The sequence below is a fragment of the Coregonus lavaretus genome (genome assembly GCF_964263955.1).
Source record: "Coregonus lavaretus genome assembly, chromosome: 29".
Taxonomy (NCBI): Eukaryota; Metazoa; Chordata; class Actinopteri; order Salmoniformes; family Salmonidae; genus Coregonus; species Coregonus lavaretus.
The window spans coordinates 15473132-15485896 of NC_140016.1; the positions used below are offsets into that span (position 1 = coordinate 15473132).

At 43.4% G+C, this 12765-nt stretch overlaps 1 protein-coding gene across 4 annotated transcripts in view; it reads left to right on the plus strand.

The window, feature by feature from the left end:
- The window catches only part of LOC311104775 (peroxisome proliferator-activated receptor gamma coactivator 1-beta-like), a gene marked incomplete at its 5' end in the record, with an annotated part of 81188 nt that overhangs the window by 47239 nt on the left and 21184 nt on the right, over window positions 1–12765 (plus strand). Inside the window, 3 exons of one of the 4 annotated variants that reach the window (XM_084146683.1) lie at window positions 4506–4691; window positions 6047–6217; window positions 12609–12734. In XM_084146683.1, coding sequence (XP_084002809.1) covers window positions 4506–4691; window positions 6047–6217; window positions 12609–12734 — 483 coding nt within the window. Of the gene's footprint in view, window positions 1–4505; window positions 4692–6046; window positions 6305–12608; window positions 12735–12765 lie in introns of those variants that run through there. The other 3 variants (XM_084146684.1, XM_084146685.1, XM_084146687.1) reach the window with 3 other exon arrangements.

The following is a 12765-nucleotide window of genomic DNA, read 5'->3' on the forward strand; positions in this document are numbered from 1 at the left end:
ACCAAAGGACAAATTTCCACCGGTCTAATGTCCATTGGTCGTGTTTCTTGGCCCAAGCAAATCTCTTCTTATTGGTGTCCTTTAGTAGTGGTTTCTTTGCAGCAATTAGACCATGAAGGCCTGTTTCATGCAGTCTCCTCTGAATAGTTGTTGAGATGTGTCTGTTACTTGAACTCTGTGAAGCATTTATTTGGGCTTCAATTTCTGAGGCTGGTAACTCTAATGAACTTATCCTCTGCAGCAGAGGTAACTCTGGGTCTTCCATTCCTGTGGCGGTCCTCATGAGAGCCAGTTTCATCATAGCGCTTGATGGTTTTTGCGACTGCATTTGAAGAAACTTTCAATGTTCTTCAAATTTTCCGTATTGACTGACCTATATGTCTTAAAGTAATGATGGACTGTCATTTATCTTTGCTTATTTGAGATGTTATTGCTATAATATGGACTTGGTCTTTTACCAAATAGGGCTATCTTCTGTATATCCCCCCTAAGCGCGGTTTGGCGGGTCATGTTTCGGAGGACGCATGACTCAACCTTCGCCTCTCCCGAGCCCGTTGGGGAGTTGCAGCGATTAGACAAGATCGTAATTGGATCGCAATTGGAATGAAATGCATTCCAGGTGACTACTTCATGAAGCTGGTTTAGAGAATGCAAAGCGTGTGCAAAGCTGTCATCAAGGGAAAGGGTGGCTATTTGAAGAATCTCAAATATAAAATATATTTTGATTTGTGTAACACTTTTTTGGTTACTACATGATTCCATATGTGTTATTTCAGTGGTTGTAGCAGTAGTAACAGTAGTTGTAGCAATAGTATTAACAGTAGTTGTAGCAATAGTATTAACAGTAGTTGTAACAGTAGTAACAGTAGTATTAACAGTAGTTGTAACAGTAGTAACAGTAGTTGTAACAGTAGTATTAATAGTAGTTGTAACAGTTGTAACAATAGTTGTAACAATAGTATTAACAGTAGTTGTAGCAGTAGTTGTAGCAGTAGTTGTAGCAGTAGTTGTAACAGTAGTTGTAACAGTAGTTGTAACAGTAGTATTAACAGTAGTTGTAACAGTAGTAACAGTAGTTGTAACAGTAATTGTAGCAGAAGTTCGTCAATGCTCCCTGTTCTCACCAGCCTACAAGTTGTCCTTGTATGGTTGTGCTTTGGGAGTGAGAGAGAGTATCAGCGACCCACACAGCACTGTGTGACTCGTTCCACTGACTTTGAAGCACATGACTGTGACTGTGTGAGCTTTATATAACACAACACACGCTATAGCGAGCCTCCATATGCTGTTTATAATTAGTTTTTTGGGGGGTCGATATAGATGTCTTTGCCGTTTTTGTCTGAATGGATAGGAAAGTGTTGCCTAAGCGAACACAAATGGAAATTCAACAAATAGCTCTTTTAATGGCCTCAAGAATCCTGCTCCCTCTCTGTTTTCAAAAGGCCACTATGGATTCTGGCCATTTTGTATACAGCATATTAAGGCTGTTGGCTGTAGAGCCCAACCGATATGTTATTTTTAAAATCTGATACCAGTTTTAGAGGGGAAATATTCACGATAACTGCCAATATTTTTATTAGTATAGCTGGAATGAAGAAAAAAAAACATTTTCTGTATGGCTAGGGTAGTGCGTACGGCCCAGTGCATCACTGGGGCCAAGCTTCCTGCCATCCAGGACCTCTATACCAGGCGGTGTCAGAGGAAGGCCCTAAAAATTGTCAAAGACTCCAGCCACCCTAGTCATAGACTGTTCTCTCTGCTACCGCACGGCAAGCGGTACCGGAGCGCCAAGTCTAGGTCCAAGAGGATTCTAAACAGTTGCGTTGGGTGATGGTCGCCAGTCTTGCTGTAGTGCGAAGGCAAGATAGGCTTATAGCCATGTAAAGATCGCCCTCTTCAGGACAAATTATGAAATTGAAAAAAAAGTAAAATATTATGAAGTACGTTTGTTTTTGTGTGTTTTTATCCGCATCTTCTACCGTCCTTTTCGGTGGATTAAACACAGATACAAATACAGCCGTAAAAGGCTAATATCGGCCAATAATATCGGCTCTAGTTGGCTGTAAACAGACAGGGACATCTACAAGGAGTGCATAGTTGACATATTCATTCCTGGTTTATATCTCCCTTGTCCTTGTCACCTTGGGCTTTCTGTTGATGTCACATATTTCAGTGGTGGTGGTGTAGGCTACACGTCCCCCATAGCTGTCAAGGCGTCAGTGTAATGCGGTAGGACGAAGTCAGGCGCAGGACACAGAGCTAATCGAAAAAACTTACTTTACTCGTAGGTAAGAGAAAGAACAAACCTCCATGCAGGGAGGAAAAAACCTGCACACTAACGACAACCAAAACATGAACAAACACGCACAACACACAGTGTGAGACAGAGGGTTAAATAGGGAAGACATAACTACATGATGGGAAACAGGTGTGACCAATAAAGACAAAACAAGTCGAACATAGAAACATGGATCGGTAGTAGCTAGTCCTCCGGTGACGACGAACGGCGAAGCCTGCCCGAGCAAGGAGGAGGGGCAGCCTCGGCTGAATTCGTGACAATAGCAGCTGAGGGGGAGCAACAAATCGAATCAAATCGCCCTCTTCAGGACAAATGATGAAATTCAAAAAAAAAGTAAAATATTCTGAAGTTTTTTGTGTGTTTTTATCCGCATCTTCTACCATCCTGTTCGGTGGATTAAACACAGATACAAATACAGCCGTAAAAGGCTAATATCGGCCAATAACAGAACAACGGAACAACGGAATGAGGAGGAAGACAGACAAAAAGAAGGTAGTAGGTTACAGCTGGATTAACAATGACGCGCCAGCCTACATTAGCATAATTATCTCTGTGTGTAGTTGCACACAACACATGGCTGAGCTAACACTGTTTTCATGTCTCAGTTGGAAGTTGCTGATGCCACTTTAGAACACTATGACTCATTTCCTTTTAGGTCCATACAAGGCAATAATATCCACTCTGCATTTGATAGGTTGATTATTATACATAACCTCCTTTGAGTTAACAACAATTCACACCACAGCACATAGTTATCTGCTTTAGATGATTCCTGTATTGTGATTCATGGGCCTGTATCCACAATGCATCTCAGAGTAAGGGTCCTGTTCTAAGATCAGTTTTGGCTTTTATATCATAATAAATAACATTATATGGACAGATCCTAGATTAGAACTCCTTCTATAGAGATTCAGTTCTGGTGAATGGGCAACAGCATGGATCCCCACAGACAGCGTGTAGTATTACTAAATGACAGAGGCCAGAGCCACTTCAATTATGGCCTGGTTGTGTTTCAATTGTGTGGTTGTGGTTCAATGGTGTGGTTGTTGCTCAGTGTTGTGGTTCACTGGTATAGTGAGTGAGTGAGTGAGTGAGTGAGTGAACCGCTCTAGTCAGACCTGCAGAAGGCATTCTCCTCTCCCTCTTCTCTTTACTCCTTCCACATCTTCTGAGATAACACACCAGCTAGCCTGCCACCACAGCACTCTCTCAATTCAATTTCAATATAAGGGCTTTATTGGCATGGGAAACAAATGTTAACATTGCCAAAGCAAGTGAAGTAGACAATAAACAAAAGTGAAATAAACAATAAAAATGAACAGTAAACATTACACTCATAAAAGTTCCAAAAGAATAAAGACATTCCAATATCATATTATATGCAAATAGTTAAAGTACAAAAGGGAAAAATAAATAAACATAAATATGGGTTGTATTTACAATGATGTTTGTTCTTCTCTGTCTCTCTCTCGCTCGCTCGCTCTCTCTCTCTCGCTCAGCCAGAGAACATCATAATTGAGTTGGCTTGAGTAACCAGTCCTTTGATCATTATAGTGGCACACACACACAACTGTGTTGGCCTACATCTGCAATTTATGAACTCCTAACCGGTATCAATTAGTAGAATATCCCAGTTTTACTACCAGAGGACCTCCAGCACTGCTGCCCTGTAGTAGAATATCCCAGTTTTACTACCAGAGGACCCCCAGCACTGCTGCCCTGTAGTAGAATATCCCAGTTTTACTACCAGAGGACCTCCAGCACTGCTGCCCTGTAGTAGAATATCCCCATTTTACTGGGGCTCATTAGAAGATGGTCTCAGTCTCGTGACTCTGGTCTGTCTGTGTGGTGCATGTTTCAACACTCTGTCCATTAGTTGTAATGAGCGTGTGCTGAGGGAGACTGTCTCTTTTAGAAGTCTCTGTGTCATTGACAACCATACTCTACTGTACTGTAGCAGTCTACCCCGGGTTCCATTAATATGAGCATGCTGAGGAGCATGGTTTAAGTAGTGGCTGCTGGCCCATTACCCTTCTATTAACCATTACAGCTATTTCATATTTGATATCAATGTAATTTATTTAATTTATATATATTTGATAAGATATCAATGATATCTTCAATGTACTGTATGTCTTAAAAAGGACTTTGATCAAACAAGAGTCTAACCTGACCCTCCCTCCCTCCTCTCTCTCTCTCTCTACAGTATGGGGAGGAGGAGGTCTGCTCGGACCGCCTGGATGCTGACTTCCCTGACATTGACCTCTCTCAGCTGGACGCCAGCAACTTTGACTCAGTCAACTGCCTCAGCGAGCTCCACTGGTGCAACGACAATTGTGACATCTCCCCTGCCTCCATCCAGTACAGCACACCAGACCCGGAGCTCTTTGAGGTGAGATGCTCGGCCCGTGTGCACGGGATTCCACTAGCCTGGGCCTGGATCCATAACGTGTCTCAGAGTAGGAGTGCTGATCGAGGATCAGTTTTGCCTTTAGATCATAATGAATAAGATTAGACAGATCATAGATCAGCACGCCTACTCTGAGACGCTTTGTGGATACGGGCCCAGATCTGTTTGTGCTGTCTTGGAAACTGATCTGGGACCAGGCAAGGATTCCACCAGGACCACCCACCCTATGTAATAGAACTCCAACATAGGGACTAGAATAACCCTAAAACATGGCTGTAGATTCCTATGGCGTAGGACTACACTCTTAGAAAAAAAGGTGCTAACTAGAACCTAAAACGGTTCTTCGGCTGTCCCCATAGGAGAACCCTTTGAAGAACCCTTTTTGGTTCCAGATAGAACCCTTTTGGGTTCCATGTAGAAGAACCCTTTCCACAGAGGGTTCTACAGGGAACACAAAAAAAGGGTTCTACCTGGAACCAAAAAGGGTTCTACTTAGAACCAAAAAGGGTTCTCTTATGGGGACAGCCAAATAACCCCTTTGGAACCCTTCTTTCTAAGAGTGTAGGGTTACAAATGCCTGTGACTTTCAATAAATTCCCTGGTTTTCCAGAAATCCTGTTTGGATGATTCAGGATTTCCCTCCTGATTCCAGGAGACCTCCAACCGGGATTTTGGGAAAACCAGGGATTTTATTGAAAGTTCATGGAATTTTGCAACCCTACATAGGACTAGACTACACAGATTATTGGTAAATTGAAGAGGCTCCAGTCTTAGTCTATGATAAGTTTGTAGACTCCCATTTTAGAATTCCCTTCAGTGGTTTTTATCGATCAGACTAATGCACAGATCTAATATAATGTGTTCATAAACATCATCCACCATGGTAGTGATTGAGTGAGCAGGGCCCCACCACCCAACGCTGTTGTTTATTTTACCATCCACTTGATTGTAATCCCTTGTTCAGATTGATTTTAGAGGGGTAGAGTAAAGATTGGATTGGGACGGTCCCCTCTGGGCCTTGTTTTGGATGCCTGTGTGGAAGCCATTGATCTCCCAGCTTAGTTAATTTAACCTTCAGATGGGTGGGGTGGGGGAGATGAAGCCTCGCTCACTTCCCATAGGCTGTCTCCGCTCCGCTATCATCCCACCACCAGACTCTATGCTCTTAGCAACATGGCAGCTGCTAAAACGAACAACACTGTGTATGAATGGATGGTGCTCTCAGACTAGAGTAGCCATTTCAGAATTCAAATGCAGAGTGCTCTGTGACTGACTGTGTTGTAAGTGGGTAGTAGTGTGTTCACTGATGCCCTCTCTTTCTCTCCTGCCCCCTCCAGATAGAAGATGAGAATGCGGCGCTGCTGGCTGCTCTCACAGACAGCCTGGACGGCATGGTGGAGGACGAGGAGGGGGGGCTGTCTGTGTTTCCCTCGCTGGGGGAGGGGTCTGAGGATGACCTTCCCTTCCCTTCAGGCTCCCTGAGCCCAGAGACAGAAGATCCATCTTTAGTAAGAACCCTTCCTCACTGTTTAAGATGGATTTGGATGGGCCTCTGCTCTGACTACCCCACAGCATGGGTATGATAGTCAACAAAGGTCTGAATTTTTCTCATTTTGGGCTTTTCCATTCTTTTTAGCAACCACTACTTCTAATAAGAATGCTTTTTACTGGCAGGCACAGGCAGGCAACCTGGACCACAAACATGTTCTCTTAAAGAAACTGTGGCTCTCACCTCTTTTTGACCCCCTTACCTCCCCTACCCCCGCCACTCCCCCTACAGTGCATTCGGAAAGTATTCAGACCCCTTCACTTTTTCCACATTTTGTTACATTACAGCCTTATTCTAAAATTGATTAAATGTTTTTTTCCCTTCATCAATCTACACTCGGGGCGGCAGGTAGCTTAGTGGTTAAGAGCGTTGTGCCAGTAACCGAAAGGTTGCTGGTTCTAATCCCCGAGCCGACTAGGTGAAAAATCTGTCGATGTGCCCTTGAGCAAGGCACTTAACCCTAATTGCTCCTGTAAGTCGCTCTGGATAAGACTGTCTGCTAAATGACCAATTTATTTATTTATATTATTTAAGACCCCATAATGACAAAGCAAAAACAGGTGTTTCAAATTTTTTTGCAAGTAAAAAAAAAAAAAAATAACATTTACATAAGTATTCAGTCCCTTTACTCAGTACTTTGTTGAAGCACCTTTGGCAGCGGTTACAGCCTCGAGTCTTCTTAGGTATGACGCTACAAGCTTGGGACACCTGTTTTTGGGGAGTTTCTCCCATTCTTCTCTGCAGATCTTCTCAAGCTCTGTCAGGTTGGATGGGGAATGTCGCTGCTCCGTTATTTTCAGGTCTCTCCAGAGATGTTAGACCGGGTTCAAGTCCGGGCTGTGGCTGGGCCACTCAAGGATATTCAGAGACTTGTCCCAAAGCCACTCCTGTGTTGTCTGGGCTGTGTGCTTAGGGTCGTTGTCCTGTTGGAAGGTGAACCTTCGCCCCAGTCTGAGGTCCTGAGCACTCTGGAGCAGGTTTCCTTCAAGGATCTCTCTGTTAATCTTTCATCTTTCCCTCCATCCTGACTAGTCTCCCAGTCCCTGCCGCTGAAAAACATCCCCACAGCATGATGCAGCCACCACAATGCTTCACCGTAGGGATGGTATTGGCCAGGTGATGAGCGGTGCCTGGTTTCCTCCAGACATGATGCTTGGCATTCAGGCCAAAGAATTCAATCTTGGTTTCATCAGACCAGAGAATCTTGATTAACATGGTCTGAGAGTCCTTTAGGTGCCTTTTGGCAAACTCCAAGCGGGCTGTCATGTGCCTTTTATTGAGGAGTGGCTTCCGTCTGACCACTCTACCATTAAGGCCTGATTGGTGGAGTGCTGCAGAGATGGTTGTCCTTCTGGAAGGTTCTCCCATCTCCAAAGAGGAACTCTGGAGCTCTGTCAGTGACCATCGGGTTCTTGTTCACCTCCCTGACCAAGGCCCTTCTCCCCCGATTGCTCAGTTTGGCCGGGCGGCCAGCTCTAGGAAGAGTCTGGGTAGTTCCAAACTTCTTCCATTTAAGAATGATGGAGGCCACTGTGTTCTCGGTGACCTTCAATACTGCAGACATTTTTTGGTACCCTTCCCCAGATCTGTGCCTCGACACAATCCTGTCTCGGAGCTCTATGGACAATTCCTTCGACCTCATGGCTTGGTTTTTGCTCTGACATGCACTGTGAACTGTGGGACCTTATATAGACAGGTGTGTGCCTTTCCAAATCATGTCCAATCAATTGAATTTACCACAGGTGGACTCCAATCAAGTTGTAGAAACATCTCAACGATGGTCAATGGAAACAGGATGCACCTGAGCTCAATTTCGAGTCTCATAGCAAAGGGTCTGAATACTTATGGAAATAAGGTATTTCTGTTTTTTAGTTGTAATAAATTTGCAAAACTTACTAAAAATCAGTTTTTTTTTCTTTTCGCTTTGGCGTTATGGGGTATTGTGTGTAGACAATTTGAGAAAAATAAGATAATATAATACATTTTTGAATAAGGCTGTAACGTAACAAAATGTGGAAAAAGTACTTTCCCAATGCACTGTACCTCCTCTAACTCTCATTCAATCTTCCTTTTTTTACTTTCCGCCATTGTTCTATTTCTCTCTCACTCCTTTGCCATCTTAAAGGGGTGATATACTACTGTCATACCCATGTCTGACTCCTAGGACCCAGCCCAGCCTCCTATAACGCTAGCAGTTACACTGTGGAGATAACCCTGTGACCCCCCCTTCTAGCCCTCTCCTCTTTTCACACTGTCCTTTGGGATGCCCCTACCCTCTCTCCCATGCATCCCTCTCCTCTCAGGAAAAACATGTTTTTATTTTCAACTGTTGTCCCTATCTACTCATGTTTGCTCTGGATTGCAACAGAAAACTGGTATATTTTACAGAGAATACATTAATAGGATTTCATTACATTGGGAAACATTTGGCCAGTTGATATTCTGTGTGCTTGGATGAGCATGTAAGTAGCTCTGGCACAAAAGTGAACTAGGAAGTCTGGTGTAATATATTCCCTCTTATTCCTCCTGTAATATGTCCTTATTGCTCTTGTCCACAATGAAGCCAACATACTTCCTTCATTTTCCTTAAGTTTCTAGAGGACACAAACTTTGGAGCGGGTTTAAAGATACAGAAATCTCAAATGATCAAGGCAAGGGTTACAAAGGTCGTTTTGGGTTACAGCGCTGAGTGAAACGAGTTATCTACATACCTACATGGTCTCTACCCCTACTCACTCAGCCTCTCAGAGATGATTACAATTACCGGATAACATTCAGACTATATACAGTTGAAGTCGGAAGATTACATACACCTTAGCCAAATACATTTAAACTCAGTTTTTCACAATTCCTGACATTTAATCCTAGTAAGAATTCCCTGTCTTAGGTCAGTTAGGATCACCACTTTATTTTTAGAATGTGAAATGTCAGAATAATAGTAGAGAGAATTATTTATTTAAGCTTTTATTTCTTTCATCACATTCCCAGTGGGTCAGAAGTTTACATATGCTCAATTAGTATTTGGTAGCGTTGCCTTTATATTGTTTAACTTGGGTCAAACGTTTCGGGTAGCAATCCACAAGCTTCCCACAATAAGTTGGGTGAATTTTGGCCCATTCCTCCTGACAGAGCTGGTGTAACTGAGTCAGGTTTGTAGGACTCCTTGCTCGCACACGCTTTTTCATTTCTGCCCACAAATGTTCTATAGGATTGAGGTCAGGGCTTTGTGATGGCCACTCCAATACCTTGACTTTGTTGTCCTTAAGCCATTTTGCCACAACTTTGGAAGTATGCTTGGGGTCATTGTCCATTTGGAAGACCCATTTGCGACCAAGCTTTCATTTCCTGACTGATGTCTTGAGATGTTGCTTCAATATATCCACATAATTTTCCTTCCTCATGATGCCATCTATTTTGTGAAGTGCACCAGTCCCTCCAGCAGCAACGCACCCTCACAGCATGATGCTGCCACCCCCGTGCTTCACGGTTGGGATGGTGTTCTTCGGCTTACAAGGACTCCCTTTTTCCTCCAAACATAATGATGGTCATTATGGCCAAACAGTTCTATTTTTGTTTCATCAGACCAGAGGACATTTCTCCAAAATGTAAAATCTTTGTCTGGCTTTTTTATGGCGGTTTTGGAGCAGTGCCTTCTTCCTTGCTGAGCGGCCTTTCAGGTTATGTCGATATAGGACTTGTTTTACTGTGGATATAGATACTTTTGTACCTGTTTCCTCCAGCATCTTCACAAGGTCCTTTGCTGTTGTTCTGGGATTGATTTGCACTTTTCGCACCAAAGTACGTTCATATCTAGGAAACGCGTTTCCTTCCTGAGCAGTATGACGGCTGCGTAGTCCCATGGTGTTTATACTTGCGTACTATTGTTTGTACAGATGAACGTGGTACCCTCAGGCGTTTGGAAATTGCTCCCAAGGATGAACCAGATTTGTGGAGGTCTACAAAAAATATTCTGAGGTCTTGGCTGATTTCTTTTGATTTTTCCATGTCAAGCAAAGAGGCACTGAGTTTGAAGGTAGGCCTTGAAATACATCCACAGGTACACCTCCAATTGACTCAAATTATGTCAATTAGCCTATCAGAAGCTTCTAAAGCCATGTCATCATTTTCTGGAATTTTCCAAGCTGTTTAAAGGCACAGTCAACTAAGTGTATGTAAACTTCTGACTTTCTGTCTGTAAACAATTGTTGGAAAAATTACTTGTGTCATGCACAAAGTAAATGTCCTAACCGACTTGCCAAAACTATAGTTTGTTAACAAGAAATTTGTGGAGTGGTTGAAAAACCAGTTTTAATGACTCCAACCTAAGTGTATGTAAACTTCTGACTTCAACTGTATATACCCACTGATGGGACATTTTTAACAAATTGATGGAAATTACCCTCATGATGTCCTTAGATAGCTTAAGAATCTTCATGGGAGTTGGTATCAGTTGGCACTGGTAGCAGCAATACGACAAAATGATCAAAACTGGAATTCTGTTTGTTGTTGTGCATGCTAGTTATTCAGAGGTAAACATTTGTTGTTGTGCATGCTAGTTATTCAGAGGTAAACATCTGTTGTTGTGCATGCTAGTCATTCAGAGGTAAACATTTGTTGTTGTGCATGCTAGTTATTCAGAGGTAAACATTTGTTGTTGTGCATGCTAGTTATTCAGAGGTAAACATTTGTTGTGCATGCTAGTTATTCAGAGGTAAACATCTGTTGTTGTGCATGCTAGTCATTCAGAGGTAAACATCTGTTGTTGTGCATGCTAGTCATTCAGAGGTAAACATTTGTTGTTGTGCATGCTAGTCATTCAGAGGTAAACATCTGTGATGTTTTTACTGACAAATATATAGGCTAGAGTAGTGGACTGATGGGCAATATTTTGTCACAATTTCATTATTATATTCAAAATCTTGACCCTCTGCACCTGTTTTTAGGCAAAAAAGGCACATTTTATGGTGAAGTGTGGATTAACATGGTGACATGTAACAGTCCACCTCCCTGCCTGCCTCCCTGCCTGTCAGTCCCTCTCCATCCCAGTGACAGACCAGGGGATTTATTGATGTGACCCTGGGGGTAACCTCACCACACAGCGCATATAAGCCTGGGATATCAACCACTCAAAGTTGGCCTTAGTAGGAGTGACCATAGGATTCTATGGAAGTGACCTTACTGAGTAAAGTATTTGTCATCATTTAATTTTAGCGAATCACATGACTGAGGTGTGGCTCTGTGCTTGTGGTTTGAGAATGTGTTGTGGGAGATGATTGGTTAGTTGAGTTTCTCTCTGTATTGGCTAACAAAGGCCAAGTCTGATGCGTTGGTCCACTAGACTCTTTGCGCATTTGGGCGGAAGTGTCTGGGAACAAGATTACCCTGGGAGTGTCATGACTGGTTTGTGAGTGGAGGAGCAGGACTCCCTCTGCTGGCAGGACCTGTAACTGCACCTGACCTCAGCATGTGTTGTATGTTGTTTGTGTTTGTGTGTGTGTGTGTACGTGCGTGTGTGTGTGTGTGTGTGTGTGTGTGTGTGTGTGTGTGTGTGTGTGTGTGTGTGATGCAAGGTGTATGTGTGCACACAAGAGGCTGTGCACGCGCGTGTGTGTGAGCAGCAGAGAACAAGGGCTGCATTGAGCCAGGCAGCGCAGGAAGTGGACCAGAGGAGAGTAGTCTTTCATGGCATGGGTGGACCAACAGTGTTTTGTACATAGAGATGGAAACCTTCAGCGCCCCTTCACTTTCCTCAATGAAACACTGAGAGGCACCATTGATGCCAATGCCAAGTTGGCACATGCTGACAGGGATGGGCAACTCAATTAGCACTGTTCTTCTCATCTATTTCATTATCTGTTTCTACATGACACCAGTCAGTATTAACTAGCAGCCAAGCATACTGGAACCAGCCACATCATTCCCTCACATCTATAGTCAGCACTCTGGTGACATCCTCAGTGTGTTCCACAACCAACGCAGCTTAGGGGATTGTTGTTGCAAGCAGATTTATATAATCTGATGATTTCACATGCGATACCGCTGCCTCAATGTGTAGTGAATGAAATGCGAGGGAATAAAATATCCATTTGAAATGCGATGCAGCATTACCTCCTGGTTAAAAAGTGACTAGGAGAGATATAGAATCACATTTCCGTTTGATCTTCTATTCACACAGCTTCCTCCTGTCAGCTTCGGTTTGAACGCTGGATGAAGGAGCAGAAATGAAAGGAGGGTTTTTGCTTCGGAATGGACCATGTCAAGAGTGATGATACTGTATGTTCTGCTGATGGATGGATTGATTTGGGAGACGTGTAAATGAGTTGTCCCAATCTATGTCCCCCTCTCTACAGCTGAAAAGGCTCCTACTATCCCCCCCTAACATGCCCACAGGCCTGGAGTCACACAAAGAGGGCAGCAGTGTGCATCGTCATAGCAGCCGGAGCCTGCATCTGAAACCCGTCAGGCCTTTGGTTAAGGTGAGTGAGTTGGAGTTCTCTGTCTGTGTTC